General features: G+C 28.8%; 1 protein-coding gene across 4 annotated transcripts in view; it reads left to right on the forward strand.

Annotated features, from left to right (window-relative positions):
* The window catches only part of LOC136977988 (uncharacterized), a 47,862-nt gene that overhangs the window by 13,723 nt on the left and 14,120 nt on the right, over positions 1-20,019 (forward strand). For 2 of the 4 annotated variants that reach the window (XM_067273613.1, XM_067273611.1), the window contains exons 2-4: positions 14,747-14,919; positions 18,172-18,306; positions 18,425-18,548. In XM_067273613.1, coding sequence (XP_067129714.1) covers positions 14,752-14,919; positions 18,172-18,306; positions 18,425-18,548 — 427 coding nt within the window. In that variant the 5' untranslated portion in view covers positions 14,747-14,751. Of the gene's footprint in view, positions 1-7,643; positions 7,841-14,723; positions 14,920-18,171; positions 18,307-18,424; positions 18,549-20,019 lie in introns of those variants that run through there. The other 2 variants (XM_067273612.1, XM_067273614.1) reach the window with 2 other exon arrangements.

The raw sequence follows: 20,019 nt of genomic DNA on the forward strand, positions 1-20,019 counted from the left end.
AGAAATATGAAATCTATTATATTTCATATTTCTGATATCTAATTTTGAAATCTTACGTTTAAGTAATTGTTGCTTCAGTCACTTTTTAAAATCAAGTTATTGAATAATTATTTAGAACCTGTTTTAATGATTAAAAATACGCAAAATGTTATTGAAAATTCTTGCTTAACGAGTATAGAATTCTAAAATAATTATTCATAATATTTATATAAGATCAGTAGAATTGAAAGTAAATATTTCAAATTACTTTTTTAAAAAATTAAGGCAATAGTCAATTCTATTGGCAAGATAATGTAATCAATTATTTTTTTGGCGTGTTTTCCTTCATAAATAGAAATAAACGTAATCTATAAATATATTCAAAGAATTTGGATTGGGAACAATTTTCCTTTATTGGAAAATTGTTGTTCCTTTTCCAAATTCTTTAAAAATATTTATAGGTTTGTTTATTTCTCATTTTTCTCTAAATAATGCAACTGTTGACATCATGACAACATAATCAATCAGAAAATGTATTTTTACAGCCATAGATTTTTTCATTTTGGACACAATGTCCTGTGGATACCAAAAGTGCTTTTTTTATAGGCTCGCCGTGAAGGACGGTGAGCCTATAAAAAAGGCACTCTTGATGTCCGAGATTTAAGATGGCCAAGAGATTTAAGGTGTTAGCCTACCTCTCTTGGGAACTCGGGGCCGAATCCAGACGAGTCGAAAAACAGAAATTTTTCGGGTGTGATCCGTCCTGGATATGTTCTTCACCATCTAATATACTTATAAAAAGAAGAAAGTTTGCTAGTTTGTTTTTTGTACATTTCGAAACGGTTTGAATAAATGCAATGAAACGTTTCAGGTACCATGTCTCTGAGCGCTCCTGGAGAGCCCAACGACTACTTTTTGTTCGAATTAAATTATATCTGTATTATAATAATACTAGCAGGTAGGCCCGGCGTTGCTCGGGCAAAAGTAACGATAGCGATAATTAAGATTATTAAGTTATAGTCACAAAAGAAAAAGAGTAATTTCATCAACAAACTGAGTATTTCTAAAGAAAGGTCGAATTTGAAAATCGAATGTTCTAATATTGTTCGATTTTCACGACGTCTTCTGATTATATCGTTCGATTTTCATCGAATGTTCTAAAGAAGAAAGGTCGAGAAAAACCGAACTAATCTGTTTAAATTTGAAAATCGAATATGTTCTAACATATTACTCTTTTTCTTTTTTCGTTTTTTCCAGAGCCCGTAAATTTTGCACGTCGCTTTCTCTTGTTCTCAATTGTTACTTAACACTTCCATTGTTAACACTTCCATTGTTACTTAACACTATCATTGTTACTTAACACTTTGGCACTTAAATTTGGTACCCAAACTGTATACAGAATTTCAAGTTTCAACTCCTTTTAGCGAAAATGAAGATTATTACGTTACGGTCAACCTTACCCGTTTTCGCAAAATGCAAGAATTGGGTCCTCCCTGTTTCCAGACTAATTACAGAATTTTTAGATGGGTCTAAAAATATGTTCGATTTTCCGCAAAAACGAAAAAAACTGCATCTGCGTCTTGCACGTCGCTTTCTCTTAACAATTCCATTGTTACGTAACACTTCTATTGTTGACACTTCCATTGTTGGCATTGCCATTTTTACTTAACATCTTCCATCGAACAATGGAAGTGTTAAGCCTTAATCCTGTCTCTCTCCCCCGTGGGAGAGGTATTTCGAAAAATCCCTTCTTAGTGTGCGTTCTCGTGACGTACCCTAACTGTGTACCAAATTTCAACTTTCAACTCCTAACCGTTTCGGCTCTGCACTGATTATTATTATTATTAACTCGTCTCGATTATATAATTATATAGATCTGTCTGTTCCAAATTAATTTATATTTAATATTAAACTGACAAATTCAGAGTTAACTTATTTGTTACCATGTTTGCGCTCCATAAACATTTTTCTAAATTCAGATTTGGAATTAGACAACTCATATTTTGATAAATTAATTAAACTATAGTAATAAAATATACATGAAAACAAAATCAAAATTTAAAAGTTATAATATGATATAGATCACGATCTGTTTATGAAATTTCTATTATAATAAACATGCATGCTTTCAAGAGGCAATGATCGTTCCTAAATTGATTGCCTTCCAAATTTTATTCTTGAGATCTTAACTAAATATAGCGACAATAGAAAAACATAGTTTAAACTTTTTAGAAACTGCATGAACAACTGGAATATCTTTGGGAGATTTTATACAGAAAATATAAAATTAAACTTTTATTTTTATAAGTTTATAAATAAAATAAACTTGAAAATATAACTACACATAAACAAGAAGACATAGATTACCAAGTCCATAATTTCAAATGGCTGTAATATGGCCGGTTGGCCGAGCGGTCAAGGTAGCAGCCTATCGTTCTGAAGAGACCCGAAATCAAATCCGGACGGCTAAAAAAACCCCAGAAATCTTTCGGATGGTGTTCATTCCGGAGAAGTTGGGCCCCATCCCTCACCCCGGCCGCCCCATTACGGACCTGGCCAAAACCGTAATGGGCTTGTTAAAATAGGCCCTCTTAGCCCACAGGGCGGAAAGAGACTATATTTAAAAATGACTATAATATCATAATAAAGTCTAAAAAAATGCAAATTGTGCAAGAAATGTTTTCCCAAATTAGCAAGGAAATTAAGTATTGATTACTGAAATGCTTCATAACATAATTTTGAATAAAAGTTGTTTACGAGATATAGGCCTAATTCATGTTTTTTTTTTTTTATTATTCCCGAAATGGATACCAATTAAGCAATTCAATCGCACAATCAATATTTACATTTTTTCCCCTAAATACAAATATAAATATCATTTAATAAATTTTATTCACGTTTCTGGTTTGGTGGGACATGACAACGCAATACATGGGCGATCTATCAAGAGAGAAGGACTCCAAGAAGACTTTCTATGGTAAGCTGGTCTCTAATGTGTGTTATTTAATTTTAGACAACCCGAAAAACTCCACGTGGCCAGCCTATCGGTGAGGCGTAAACTCGCGACTGACGCGATTACTTTATCAGGATTCAGTGGTTTTAACCACTTGGCTACTGGTGGGCTTACACGCAGTGAATTATGAACTTTTATTACGGAATTAAACTTATAAATAAAAAAAAAGCTCTAATTTATAACTGAAAATCAAATCAGTGAAATTGATTATTCGTAATCAGTTTAATTGAATTGATTACTTACAAGTTTAATATATAACGGTATAAAAAAATTCTTTATATATCTTAAATTATGCCATTGCCTATATATATATATATATAGAAAGATAGAGAGGGGGGACATTTATGCTTAAAAACAACCGTGATAATCGAACAATAAAGATGCTTTGTATTCGTATTAAACGAAATTTTTATCACTCTCACTCGACTCTCGCCTCGTGTTTGTTTGTGATGATATTCTCTTTTAAATTTGTAATAAGTATTTTCCGAGAGATACAGGCTATTGTATCCGTTCCTCATTTAGAATAATATGTAAATATCTAGATATTTTTATACGCCAAAGTTTAGATATTAATGTGACCTATTAAACTATTATTGTCCCAATTTTGGTACATAAATTATCTAAAATTAGTTCAAAATTATGAACAGAATTTGTTAAAAATTGCTTAATTCATTAAGTATAATTTGTATTGTTAAAGTTTTTGTTTCTTTCATTAGTTACTATATTTTATCGCTAGAAAATTATATACAAATATTTGCAATTAATAGTAACATATGTGTTATTTTCTTTGTTATATTTTATCAAATATACTATCAACAGATAAACAATGATTTTATATAGGTCCCATCAATTTATATAATATATAATATAAGTTATATTTAATATATAATATACAGAGTTTCTGAACTTCTAGTAAACTCAGTGTCGTATGTATTGAATTAGGTATAAAAAATTTAAAATTTTTCTACTTGTATAAAATTAATTTTTAAAATAAATAATATATCCTGACAAAATATTGCACAGGCCTATGTAAGATAAAAAAGAATGTATAAAAATATAAAAAGGAATATTATGAAAATATCTTAATTTAAACATATAAAGAAATAATTATTTTTATATATTAATAATTGTTTTATATTTTTAACAGTGTATAATAATTATTAAATAACTTTTAAAAAACAACCCACCAGTTACCGAGTGGATAAAACTACTGAACACTGATAGTTGGTTAGGGATTTGCGCCTCGCCAACGGGCTAGTCACGTAGTTTTCCGGAATTTCTTCACGCCAGTAACGCGAAATACGGGCCAGTTTCTCATAAAAGACCTTCCGGGAGGCATTCCCTCTCGGCAGATCGCCCATGTGATGTGTTGTCTTAATCGAATAAATTCAAACTTCAAAAAATATATGAATTTATTAGTTTACAAAGAAGTAATGAAATACGAGCAATCATTTATTCTGATATCGTCACAATGCCGGGTTGCAATTTTTAATCATATATTTAATTAAAAATATATGCTCTTCACTTCAAATTAGTAGTAGCTTGCCCTGTACATCATACTTTTCCTTTAACAATAGAGTCGTGCCAATCATCTATTTAAAACCGCCATAGGAGAATTTTTGAATTGAATTGACTTCCGCTTTATATCGAAGGTTCGTATACAGTTAATCGGGACCTCTTGTCCCTAAGGTTTCCATATCTGGTCTTTCATCTATCTAACTCTGTTCTCGAGATTAAGGAAGAACGGATGGAAGACATTGGAAATTTATACGTCTACAATTTTTTTTTTCAAATTACAGCCCAGTAATTCTATTTGTGAAAATATACATTGCTGTATAAATTTATTTTGAATTTTTTACAAATTTTCTAAAACTATCAATTGTCACCTGCTTAAAATACCACATTCGGAAATGTTTATGTTCCGGGAAATTCTAAACGTTTTACGTGTACAATTCAATTTAAAACTTTCAATTAGTTAGATGTTCTATTACGTTCGGTTATATGCAACAATTAACAAACTTCACAGCTAATTTATTAGTGAAATATCATACACATTTTTCCATTTTATATTTTACTATTTTAGTTGTATTTTTTGAAACGCTTCCCTTACGGTACTAAAAAGATCTTTTAAATCATACTGATCACAGGTTTGATCGGACTCACAAAGAGTGCAGCCTGCCGGTTAGGGACGAGCCTGACTCCCTGCGACAAACTCCCATGAAAACTTCCTGAAGTTTCTGTACTGAAATCCGAGTCCCCAGAGTGTCAGATTGGCGCTCTTTTTCTGTCTTGATCATCCGGCCATAATGTCAATCGTACGAGTCGAACATTGAAATTATGAGATTTTGCGAGATGAAAATTGCCGAAATTAACTGGCTCTTATGCAAAATTTAAAATAACTTGGCGTTGCTATGAATCTTTTCTTGGATTAATATCATTCAACACATTAAATCTGAGATGGATTTGCGCTATAATTGAGCACTTAACCTAAAATAGTAAGAGACTTTTCCTATTCATCAAATAATAATAAATTTATAAAAGTGATGCTCTGAATTGTAGATTGTTTAGAATTATGTAAATCCAACTCTGTAAACTTGTGGCCGTGTTTAATGACTGAGCGCAACCACAAAGTTTAAGCGTCATTTATTTCCGTGTACAATTATTCTTTTCTAAAAACACGTATTGAAAAATTGAATACTGAAAAAATTACATTTAAAAATTATTTAGCAAAATGGCTTCAGAAATCAAAAACTGTCTGGTTTGATGGAATAGGGCAACGTATTGCTTGGAAGATCTGCCAATGGAATGTCTCTCGGGGGACTTTCTGTAGAAATCTAGTCCCTATTTAGATGTCATGTCAGACATGTGAAGAAAACCAAGAAAACTTCACATGACTAGCTCGTTGGTCTTGCGCAAACCCACGACTAGTGTTCAGTAGTTTTATCCATTCGGCCATCTGTGGGCATAGTAAACTGTATTTCAAGAAAAACAGATAAGTGAATTTTGAAAAAATAGTATAGATTAAATAAAGTGGAAAAATGAACTATACATATACACGATTATATTTAATCAGAAATTCGGTAATTCTTAAATTAAAGAGGATACATTAGTTAATCACAAAAATTAACAATTTATTTTTGTATTATATTTTATATCTTTATAATTTATTTTATTTAAAATAAAGATAAACAAAATAAATAGTATATGTATATATACACACATTAAAATTAACCAAGACGTGATGATATCTTCATTCATAAAGCTTCTTGTCCTTTTTTTCTTTATTGCTTTATTCTTTTATAGCTATTTTTTTGGCTAATTGGGCGGACTTATCGCACCAGGACTTTTTGAGGAATTTTTACTTCGGTTTTTCTATTTTGTTTTTTATTAGACTTTTGATATCCAAGATGTTCATTTCGGGTTTTTCTACCCTTCTTCAGTTGGAGTTTTATAAATTTATCTAATAAATTTTACATAATTAAGATTTTATTTTACGTCGTTTTTTATATTTTAGAATTAAAAAATTTGACTTACATTGGTGTATAATTTTAAAGGTATATTCTTTCATTATATGGTATGTTCTTCAAACTTATAGACTTATAGACGTATAAACTTGTAGACACATCTGTCTATTATTATAATTAATAACAGTAATATTTAACTATTTAAGTTTTACAAATATATAGTTAGATAGAAATTGCAGTTTTCAGTTTTCGACATGGATTATAATTTTTTCAGCTTGTTACAATTTTTCAGAGGGTACTGACAAGTTTTACATTTGTTTTACCGCTTTTACGTATGCTTTTTTACGCTCCTCAAAAAATCGTGGTGCGATAAGTCCGCTCAAATAGCCAAAAAATAGCTATAGTAATAAAACGTAATGATTTATTGTCATGGTATCAAGGACGATTAACATAACTAACTTCAAATTCATATAGATATCATGAATGCAAATTTAGAGACTCAGCCGGTTTGTGTATTTGACGTAAGCTTTATTTTGTTTATTTTGCTTGTTAAATGGTACACGCACATTTTCTTAAGACGTTTTTCTGGACAGACTTGAAAGAGGACACTAAATAATGAGTGGCAAATAGGTTCTATGTCACTGAAATCCCGGCTCTCTCCTTCTTGTTTCGGAGATTCTAAACGTTTACGGCATGTGACGCATTAGAACCTGGCTAACTAATTAAACTTCTACGGATCTAAATTTTCATTCCCGGATTCCTTAGAGTTAATGATACGTGCGTGTACCATCTTCTTCCATACATCTTGCAGATAACTTGGATCGGAATAGATACAACTCTAAACGCGTGAAAGGATGATTCAAAAGCGCTTCCACGTGGATGTTTAATTGTTGTGCCGCTACTTTCAAGCGAACATTAGATTATCATCGAGCTTAAATATCCTAACAAAAATATTTTATAAGATATTAGAAAAACGATTGAAACAAATATAAGTTTCGTTTTATCACTAGGACAAAAATCACGACAGATAAATGTATTAGGAGGTAAATTATTTTTATTCACACCCGTGTAATAAATTAAATAGTAAATTTCTCTTTAAGTATTAATAAATAATTTAGATAAAAATTATCGAATAATTAATTTATTGCGCATTTAATTAGTTGAGTAAAGTGCCACGAGGAGCGCCTTACTTCGTCGCCATTCCTCTTTTATGTATGTTTCAGTTCAAGGTCGAGTCCAGTTTGCTTGTTAAATGGACTCTTCCCGCTACTTCTATCAAAAGACCCCCTGCGCAGCTTCTCTCTCTCGCGATACTGCATCTCGTTTGGTTGTTGCTAAGGCCGCTGGATTGTCAGCTGAGGAGCGAGAGGCACTCGACAGTATAGTTAGTGAATTATGTTTCCTGTTTTTTTAGTAAAATATTTAGATTCTATTGACACTACGTATAATTAAGTATTATAAATACTGTCTAAACAGTTTAGAATATAAATAACATAAGAATGCATTAGCAATATAAACTTAATTGCCATTTGTCTGTCACTTTTTAAAAGGATACATTTAGTATTTGTGAGCTTAATCTCAGAAAAATCAGTCTAGTTTAATCTGCAGGATTCATTATTTTATTAATTAGTATTTGTATTTGTATCATTTTAATTTAAGTAATTGTTTATATTATTGATACAATCATTTATATTAGTTCATTGATATGAGATAAATTCATGTTCTAAAACATTCACAAAATTTATATGGCTTTGTTGAAGTTAAAAGCCAGATATAATTAATGCTGTGATGATCTGCTTAAAATATGAAACCAATTGATTTATTTATATTTTAATTTTGATATCTTTTTTTACAGTTAAAATCTATTTAGCCGTTATAAAAATTTCTATTGCCATATCTTCTATGATTTATTAGTTACTGTAATAGTATCTTTTGGAGAAAACAGGAATATATAAATTGGAAAATCCTATATAATTAATTCTAAAAAGTTAAGTAAATGTGAAATAGTTTAGTCTGAACAGATGCTTTTAAAAGCAACAGAGCATTCAGACTAAAATACAAAAGTAACTTGAATGAAAGAACTCTACCAGTATAAGGACATTGCTTCATGAATCATATATTTAGTAATGTTTTAGTTGCCCCTCTGAAAGTTTGAGATATCAAAGAAATCCTACTTTATAGAAACATTTTCTCTATATTATATAAAATATAAATATTATTTAATTTTGGAATTTTATATAATATATAATACATAATTTCAAATATATCATTTGCATTATATGTTATTAAAATTTGTATATATTATAAATTGTGTTTTTCCAAGGAATATTAGAATTTTTTATTGTTACTGTAATGACTGAATCATTGCACTGTCAACTGAAATCTTTTGGAACAGAATCAGAAAAATAATTGGTTATTTTCAGAGTAATATAAGGTTGCTTAAAAATTCATCCCAAAAGTTTAAATAATAATTGAATTATAATGAATAAATAAATTATAATTTTTATTACATATTGTTTTTATTATTTTGAATGTAATCTAAATTAAATTTAGTTAAGAATTTCTCAGTTATGGATTAAGATATTTACATTACCTAAATTGTAATACATTACTTATCAATATAAATTGGAAGCCTGTACATTGTCATAAACATAAACATCCAGTAGCAATGTTGAACGAATTTATTATTTCCTCTTATGGAGAGGAATAACAATAAATAGACTATTTAAAAGTACTTTTATCCAATGTAAGCAGGCTTCTTCAGTTGTAGCTTTGAACAAAATGAATGTTTAGAGAACATAATTTTGAAAATTTCAATTTTCAAACTGTTTTATTTACACATCTTTACATCAGCAGAAAATGGTACAAAAGAGGAACTATATAGGCTTCTGTGTGGTAGTGTGTTTAACTTTGTCTTGAAGGCATTCTGATAACACTTGGAGACTAAATGTTGTCTGATTGGTGGAATTATATTTTTGTATATTTATGGTTTTGAGTTGAGTTTTGCCAGATTGATCAGTGACCTTTAGGATGTTTTTATGTAGTCCTATAGGACTTTCCACTCATTGTCTAAGCAGAAATTGGCCAGCTTTGTTGTAGATTTTTCTCTTTCTATGCCTTTTTATGTCTAGGGGGGCTTTACCTCAAAACTCAGGCTGTGGCATTGATGTAGCAAAAAAACTGTTGTTGTTGCTTAATATAGAGATTCTGTATACTCCCATTTGCTGTAGTTTGTTCCATGGGTCTGTAGGAGTTTGTGCTAAGATTTTTTTTAGAAATGCTAAGTTGTAAGTTGCAGTCTAGTTAATAGTAAAGAATACATTTTAGCTCCCAGCACTGGAAAGTGACAATAGAGAATTTCCTTATGTTCCTTGGAGTAAGATTTGGAACTGGATAAATTGTATATTGTACTTGAGCATATATTTTTATGAAAATCAATGAGATTATAGTCTTTCTCTTGCCAAAATATTAGTACATCTTCTAAATTATTAAGAATGCCAACAGGCATATAATTGTGAGTGGTGCATCAAATATGTAGGGGACTATAGTTCTGAGTACTACCAGTATTTAGCTAATACTAATAACGAAGGTAATCCCATCAGTAATCCCAATTTCTGAACATAAAACTTTCCATTATTTTGTTACTATTTATCAAATTAAAGTTTTGGAGTTATTTTTAAGCATGGTTATTTCAAAAGTAGTTTTCTAATTAAATTTTGATTTATATAAATTAATTTTATTAAAATTTTTCAGTTTATTCATATTATTAATATTTTTCTGGTGGGTAAAATGAAACAAAATGAACATAATGTTTCACATCAATTTTTAATTTTATGAAGTATTACAATAATACATTAACATACTTAATGGTTTTAATTAATGTAAACAACAATGCAATGCAAGAGAGAGTAATAGTATTTGATTAGATATTCCTTACTTCAAAATATTTAAATTTAAACTTATGGTTAAAATATTTTGATTTGCCAAGTAGATTAAAATTTTGAAAATTTAAAAACCAAATTAATTCAAAATAAAAACACATTCTACCTTTAAAAATTAATTTGGTATATATATTTTTTTATATATATAAAGTAATATTCAAATAAAATTGTTTAGATTATAATAAATTATATTCTATACAGTTGTTATAACTAAAACTGTAGGTTTTTATTCAATTTTACTTTGTTTGATATGTATGTGAAGAAAGATTAAACAAACCAAAAATGTTTGCTTATTTAATATATAACACCTTTTAAAAAGCTAGATATAGTTTTTATTGAAATTTGAATTAAAAATTTTTGATGATGTAACAACAAAATTAAATATCTTTTGAAAACATTTGAAAATACATTCTATTGTAAAAGTTTATTTTTACAGTTAATTTTTTAATGTGTTGTTTTTATTATATTTTAGTTAAAATTTCAGAATTATTTATAAATAAAGCCCAATCATATAATTTTCAAACTTAAATTTTGTCTAGCCAAATTGTTTTTCGATTATGCAGAAATTCTTTATAGATTTAAAAAAATATTAAGGTTTTGAAATAAAATAGATTTCTACTTATAACAGAATAAATGTTTGTCATGGTGTTGATTTCTATTTTCCTGTTCAAGTTACAGAGGTAATGTATTATAATCAGTCAAATTTTGATCCTCTGGATTTTTTTGCATTTTTCAACATATTTAGGTTTCCTGATTCTGAAAATATAAAAATGGGGAGGAACAAAATTCTGTGTTCTGTATTTTGCTTCATATCTCAAGATCTCATGTACAAATATTTTGAAACTTGACAAGACTACTACTATATATGAGGTATTGATGCTGTTATGTTTTGGAGATTATAAGACTAGGCGGAGATGGAGGGGATAGAGAATCATATCTCAAATGTAGTCAGACCTAATGAAAATGTTACTATACTCATTTTGGCATTTACAATTTTTCTTTAAACTTACTCCTACTCCAAAAAAGACTTTTTTCTTTTAGAAATTATAATGGAAAATTACTGTACTTTCTGATGTTTGAATGGCAGGAAAATTGTGCAAGAGTCCTTGCCAGCATTTTTTTTTTTATTTAGCATTATTCAAAGAACATAATTAGAAACGTACATAATTTTCCTCAGTGTCTTTGTATGGATGGATGGAAAGGAAACTTGGATCAACTTAGTTTGTGTGCAAGTTTCTATATATCAGTGTATTTGATTTTAGAGATGAAACAAGCAATATAAGGTTATTAGTTTGTTCCTTAAAACAGTAAATCTGTAATTCCAATCTTTCAAAAAATATTAAATATTGATTGATTTAAGTATATATATATACACAATGATTTGTGTATGTATAGACATACAGTACAGTAAGACCTCGCTTAATGTGGGGGATGCGTTCCTAGACGACAGAGCACTAAGCGAAACAGTGTTAAACGAGACCATTTTAACATAGAGTAAATAGGGATAGAGGAACATGCAACCAAAAAACAAGCAATTTTACTATAATTTTAAGTTATTTTTTATATAAATTTTTGCATAATAATATATGTTAAATAACACACAAACACATGCGCACAGAAATGTAAAGTTAATTTTTTTGTGACGAAGGTCCTGGCTCTTCTGAAATTCTTGTTTTTTGCGATGAAGTCGTGTTTGGTCGCTTTCTATTTCTTTCCTTAAACAAATGTCGATAGCAGAATATCGCATCCAAAATGCCTCGTTTTGCTTTGGCACTCCTATCAAACTCTGGATCATTCGGTACAATTTGATCAACGATTTCGGTTGTCGTTACCAACCTTTTTACTAAGGAAAACTGTAGAGAAATTTTTTGGGTTCTTCATCTTCAGAATCTCTATTTTCTAGTTCTACATGAATTCCTTGTTCTACCAGTTCTTGAAGTCGTCATTGGTAAGGCTCTCACCAAAAATCTGCAGTAACTCCTTAATATCCTGCTCGTCTACATCTCCTGTATCGATTAAGTTGTCAATCTAACGATACAGCGACAGGCTCTTCTCAATGAGAATTCTTGGATACCTCCAGCCATAACTTCTTCCACATTTCGTTAATGCATTTATCAGTTAATTCTTGCGAAGTGAAGTTGATATTTCCTATGGCATCCATGATGTTATATTTTTTTCCAAAATTGCACAAAACAAACATAGATTTAAGGGAAGTACAGCGCTACGACGAATTGCCACCTTTTGTTAATTGGTTCGTGTTTGGGAATAATCTTATTATATGTGAATTGATGAAATATCACGTTAATTTGAATCAGTGTAAATTTTGAACATTTTTTAGGTGTCAAGCACACTGCGTTATATTGAATCAGCGTTAAGCGGGGTCTTACTGTATTATTAATTATAATCGAATACAATCATACATTATTCATGTAAAACAGAAAAAGACAAAAGTTTTAATGTAGTTTTAAATAATTTAAATGAATTAAAGCATTGAATAAGGAGCTGGATTGTAAATTTATTGTGTTGTTATATATAATATATATTTTTCATATTTATTGAATGTGAAATTTGTCCATAATCTGACATTTTCCACACTAAAACTCAGTTTAAACATAAATGTTTGCAAATGAAATTATTGATATGATACAATATTGCACTTTCTCTGTAATATTTCCTGCATAAGATATTTGGCAGAAAGCATAACTCACTCTTGATTTGACAAAATTATATTCTGTTTTACTTAAATGCAATATTCATATTCCTAAAAAGAGTTAAATACTTTATCAAGTTTCAATTTAAATAAATAATATATAACATGAAAAAATGTTTAAAATGCAAGAGAGAGAAGAAACTAATGCTTTTGAAAAACATATCTGCAAACATCTCATAATATTTTTTAAATTTAGATTTAGCAGCAATAAAACCAATAAATTTAAATTGTTTTTTAAAAGAGATACATTAAAGATAAAATGATCTTGAAATCTTAACCGCAACAAAATTCTAAGATCTTAGAATTTTGTTGCGGTTAGATCTTAAAAAAATTATGCTGTATCATTATTAGTTTTCAAAATCTAGAGTCAGATATATATATATATATAGCATTATTGTTTTGTTGTTATTTAGAATAGAAAATTTTAAGTGTCATTAGATGTTGTGCATTTAGTTGTATAAAAGTTGTAATTTTATATGTTCATTACATGTGTATTTTATGCAGACAGGCTTGTGTGTGCAAGGAAGATTGTTAATTTTATAATTCATAAATAATTGTATGTACATTTATACACACACATCTAAGTATAATTTAATCATATTAAATAAATTTTTGTCTTCAGACATAATTTCTTTATTATATTAATAACTAAATACAAATTAGACTAATGATGGTAGCTATTAGTTTATCTCTGAATTAATTTTTAAGATTTCAGTTTTCTAATATATAACCTATTTTTAAATCATTCAGAAATTTTGATATTGTTATTTTAAAGACAGTACATTTGAAGAAACTGATGTTAGCTCTACATAATACTTGTAATAAAGTAAACTATTGCAATGATTTATTAACAAGATGTAATTTTATTTAACTGACTAGAGATGAGATATATATTTTTTAAGTTTATATCAAAACTTCAATTTGCTTCAAACTGAATAGAGGAATTTACAAAACCAACTTTTGTAAATCTATGAAGCTACATGAGTGTTATTTAATACATCTTAATTCTTAAGAACTTTTTAATGTTTAGCATATTGATCTATTAAATAATCTTATCTATAATAGTATATTTTAGTGTTTGATATTAAACTACACTGTTACAGATAAGATTATTTGCTTCACATAAAAGCTATAAATTTTGCTTATGCAAAATGATAGTGTTGCTTCTTGGTAAAAAATCAGTTTTGTTACAGAAAATAACTTAAGTTAATTACATTTTACTATTTCTGGTTAATATATACATTGATATTTTAATGGACTGAAGTACTTGAACTTGAATTTGGTTTTTTTAAAACATAAAATAGTAATCATTATAAGTATTTAATTACTGATCTCATCATAAAGATATCAATCATAAGATATAATTATAATGTTACATTTTCCAAATAAGAATCTGTTTTTTTAATTGTAACCAAAAGATATGCCATTTATTTATTTTAATATGATTAATATGATATGATAACATGATTATATATATTATTTCTTGCTCAATAAAATATTTATTTTATAAAAGTAACCTAGATGTAAGTTGTTAATTTATGATATTTTTGTTTAATGTGGTTTTTGTAATAATTTATTTTAGAAATATTTTCTTTTTATCATTTTAATAATTTAGAATTTTTTTCCTTTTTATTTTAAGGTAAAATGATGCATTTAGTTTGTCATTGTCTGAATGTTTGCATTCATACAAAAAATAATGTCATTCAGTCAACTCCCATTAATTCATTGGCTCTAACAAATGAAGAAACTTTACACACATTCTTTCAAGGTGGAGTTGCTACAGTGACTTTAGATTTGGGTGGAATAACTATGGTAAGATTTTCATTTAAGTAATTTTTGTTAATTATAAAATATTTTATGAATACAGGATTAAATAAGTCATAAGTTCCAGCTAAAACAAAATTTAATAGTTGTATCTAAGTAATTTTTGTATTTTTAAAAAATAATTTAATACTAGATGTACAAAATAAAACTAATATGAATATATAAAATTAGCTTTTTATATTTATCAGCATACATTCACCAATAAAATTTTTATGATATTGATAACTAGCTACCAGCATAGAACTAATTAATAATAATGGATCTAATGGAAATGCAAAAAATAATGCAAAACAATATATTTTTAAATTAGAGAGATATACCTGTTTCTGTTCATTGGGTATAAATTCAGTTTTTAATTCTTCTATTGTTATTTCTTATGGGAAGTCTTTAAAACAAGACCCTTATTTCTATTAATTCTTATGGAAAAAAAATTTGTTTTACATACTAAAAGAGCAATCAAATATGGGATGCAAAATAAATCACAAGATTTGAACAGATCTAATTTTTCTAAATGAAGTTTGCCAATGGTTTGCTTTTAGTTGCAAAGGACAATATTGTGAAATAGTCAGTGTGAGAAACATTCCAGATCATTTAATTTTGTGATATGGTGATTTTCTGTGGCCAGTGAGATTGCCTGATTTGATAGGCTCCATATAAAAAAGATTCCAGCACTATCTAAAAGGAAAGGTGGTGGGCTTATATAAATAAGTTCAACACTTTGCAACAATTAAAGGATTATATTATTTAACATTTAAATAATAAAATAAATAAATATTCAATAATAATGTTAAAACAGGAATATTTTCAAAATGTAATGGAAAATGCTATAAAAACTGTTTAACTTTACAATTGCTTGAGGTACACATTTGTTGATTAGTACTCTATTATTGTTTTATTCTTTGGAAGATAATCTATTTGTATAATTCTTTTAGCATCCAAAAAACTGTCATGGCCTTTCCAGCAGAAAGACCTCGTCTTCTTTTTTTATGCCAAGTATCCATCATTCTGTCCATGGTTTCAGCTGCTTTTTTTACTTTGAGTATGTGGTCTTCATTCATGATAACAAATCTGTGCACAACATTGATCATATTTTTCTGGAAACAGTCTATATATACTTGAGAAATGTGAGTGCAAATGCATTTTTGTTCAATTGTTAGCAATCATGGCACCCATCTTGTAGCCAGTTTTCTCATTTAATTCTTCAGTCAAAATATGAAATTCCAATTTATTTGAAATGCTTATAGCTTTAGCAATATTAGATACCTTTAATTGTTGATTTTTACAAAACTATATCATGAACTTTATTAATGATTTGATTTCTGATGTTGCACTTTTTGAACATCCACTGCAAGGATCATATTCCAGGTTTTCAAAACTAAGTTTAAATTCTGTAGTCCAATTGGAAACAATTTAAAATGAAGGAGAAACTGTTCCTAAAATACTTTCCATATCAAAAAATCTTGAAGTTCAGTTTTTTCAATTTTGTAGAAAACACAAAACATGATTTGTTTAAGTAGATGTCAAGAAACAAGTAATTGATAAAATGACTTCAAATTTTACATGCCTTCATATGACAGATGAAACATTCCACTGCACTAAAACATTGTTATACTATTGCCATCTTTATTTTATTCCAAGAACTTTTTGAATAGTCTTAAAATGATGCCCCATAGTTTTATTAAAAAATAAATTTTATATTATTAATTATTAATATAAACAAGCAAATGGCATAACTTTTACAGTAGAGATGCATTTAAAAAAAATTTAAATACCAATACTCAGTAAAAATTTTCATTAAATTTGACTCCACTTGAGATATGACACACGACCTCTTCTATTTCCCCACCCCTAGACCATTAACCACTAAAATTTAACAGACAAAACAAGTTTAAGTGCTTTCATAAAAATTACCCATGAATTTCATTACTAAAGGAATACTAAAGGACCAATGGCTAGTTCTATGAAGAATTCACTGTCAAGATTACTGTATTAATGGCTAAAGCTATGTATGCTTTCTATCATGAATACACGTGTATTTAGTGGGCTTAGGAATTGTTGACACAATATATTTTTGTGAAAAAATATTCAAAATAATTAAATGCCAAACAGATTTCTTCCATAAAAATAAAAGAAATTCTCTCTTCATTGATCACATTGCTGATACATTGGATATGTTTAGTTGGAAAAAACCAAAAATGAAACTGCTACTTGAGTGTGGAAACTTTCCTAATAAACATGTAATATGATGGAAGATTTAGAATTAAGTGATATTTTTGTGGGTCATCAGACCAGATAATGACTTCAAATTTCATTGTATGCATATTTTGAATTATCTAAACTAAAATATATGCAAAATCCTATTCTCTGGGCTGGAGACTAGAGTTGACTTTGAATTATGTGATACTTCAAATTATTCGGTATCAAACTAACGAGTATTTTTGTATAAATAAAATCATAATTTTATCATTTCTTTTATACAGAAAATATTTTTATATTGATCATAAAATTTGCTAGTAAAATATTTTGATTATAAAGTTTGAATAACTTATTTTTACATAATATATTTTATATCACTTTGACAAATGAAATGGTTTTTTATTTACAAGTTCATACAAAGTGGTTATAATTGATGAAAAATCAAAGTCTCACTATAAACTATTAAATTTCATCCCAGACAGTACTGAATACAAAAGGTGTAATATTTAGAAAATTTACATAGAAAAAAATTTTCAAAAATATTTTCATAAGTAAATTTAATGTGTGCTTCTTAATTTTAGAAGCATTGAAAACAATATTTTGAAAAGTTTAAGTGAAATAAACAAGATATCTAGTTTGATTCTCATTATGCATTAGTTAACCACTCAGCAGTGAGGACGTATATATACGTCGAGGGCGATTGTGTGGCAGTGGTGAGGGACGTATATATACGTTAAATTCTTTTGGGGGTATCACCAGAATCTAGCCAAAAACTACCGCAAAAAAAAAATTCACATAAAAAATGAATTATGTAACAATGAAAAAAGACTTTTCTTTACTAGACATAACTGTTTACAAATACTTTTTCTAAAACGGAAATGAGAAAAATTGCGTGAAAAAATACTTTAAAAATTTTTCGGGTATATTCTCCACTACTAAGGGGTAGAACCATACCTGACTCTCCCACTGCTGAAAGGTTAATTATCTGAATGCAAATTATTTAGTGTCAAGTTTTAAGTGCTTAAAAATATATTTTTGCTTCAGGCACAATCAATATTGGTGACAAGTTGCCATGTTGGTGAGTGGATAGTATATACCTGTGGTGGATGTGGATTAAATACACATGCTATTCATAGAAAACAAAAAACTGAGCACATTTTAATAAATACAGATATGACAGTAAGTATATGTTTCTTTCATTTGTATGTATGATTTTAAAAAGTTTGTTTTTATAATCTTTGTTTATAGATATTTTTTATACATGAGAGTACTGAATTTAATTGAAATATTTTTACAGGATAAGGAAGATTTAAAAACAAAACTTACGGATTTAAAAACAAAGCAAAATATAGAAAACTATTCATTGGTTTTTAAAATTATTCTTCCTGAAATAAATGATAATCAGCTTGATTCAAAATCAGGTAAGCTTATTTTGGATCTTATTAAAAATTCATGAAATAAACAATTATACTATAATCATTATACTGGAGAGTATTCATTGTAATAATAAGAATTTTCAAAGTTTTACTCAATATGTTCTCCAAATTTATGAACATAAATTTTAATGGTATCTTATTAATTTATTGTTTAGTTTTTATTTTTATTGTTTAACAATGCTAGCTGTTTTTATCACTACTGGAAAAAGAAAATGTAGTGATAAAACAGCCAGCATTGTTAAACAATAATAAAAAAAACTAAATAAATTAATGAGATGCCATTGAAATTTTTTATATATACAGTCATTGCCATAAAAATTAGTGCACCAAAGAGTTGTTTAAACTTGGCATGAGGATAAGTCTGAAGCAGATATGGAAATGATTTAAAGTTAGTGTGATTGCTCATTGTGTAATGCCAGCAGAGGACATTAAAGTGAGTCTCCCTTGGCCTATAAAAAAAGTGTGCAAAGGCATTCTGTCTGTGGCATCCCTCTGGAATAGGTAGTTTACCTATTGCAACATAATTTCATCTCCAGTGATATAGTTTATATCACTGGAGATGAAATTATGTTGCGATTGAAGACCATATGAACTACTAACAGAGTTTGATAGGGGAAGGATCCATCAGGTTGATAGAAGCCAGATAGTCATCTCACTGAATAGTTTGCCACCTAGGCCATTCTGACAACACTGAGTTGGTGGGTTCACTGGCCATTTATCATCCTGCTTTTATTAGTTGCTGATTTACTTTCTTACATTTTTTCATTCGGTCTCTGACGTTCTTATCTATGAAAATTGATGCGTATATCATTGCTAGAAAGGCATTCTGTTTGTATATTTGTTTGATTTATACTGTAACCTTGTTTTGTAACTTTGTATAGTACTTATACTCTAACAATTACTGAAGCAATTGCCATGAGCTCTCATGTCTTCTTTCACACTTTCCTATCTCCCTTTATTTCACACTTGGTCTCTCACTTTCCTCTTCCTTCCATTTCTTATAAGGGTAAGTCTGCTGCTAAATGACAGACAGCTCTTGTTCTCTTAAAGTAAAGCAAAGCCTAGTGGTATGTTAGTGAAATCCTGCAGCCATGTGTTGCCTCTCATAGCAGAGCTCCCAAGAGCCATTTTACAACAGTACAGTGCTCAACCACACACAGCAAGGTTGTCACAGGACTGCCTCCACCACATTGCCACACTTCCCTGGCCTGCCTGGTCTCCTAATTTGTCACTGATTGAAGCTGTCAGGGATCACCTGGGATGCCAAGTTGGACAGCCTAAGAGTTTGACCAAACTACAGAACTGCTTGCAGCAAATGTGGACATCATTCCACAGGGTACCATATGACACCTGTAAGCTTCCATGCATGCCTGTATCACATCATGTATTCATACTAGAATTGGCCAAACAGGTTACTAGAACCTCCTGTCATTTGTAGTTTTGTAGTGCTCCGTTA

The sequence above is a fragment of the Centruroides vittatus genome, unplaced genomic scaffold, assembly GCF_030686945.1.
Source record: "Centruroides vittatus isolate TY-2023 unplaced genomic scaffold, ASM3068694v2 contig_484, whole genome shotgun sequence".
Lineage (NCBI taxonomy): Eukaryota > Metazoa > Arthropoda > Arachnida > Scorpiones > Buthidae > Centruroides > Centruroides vittatus.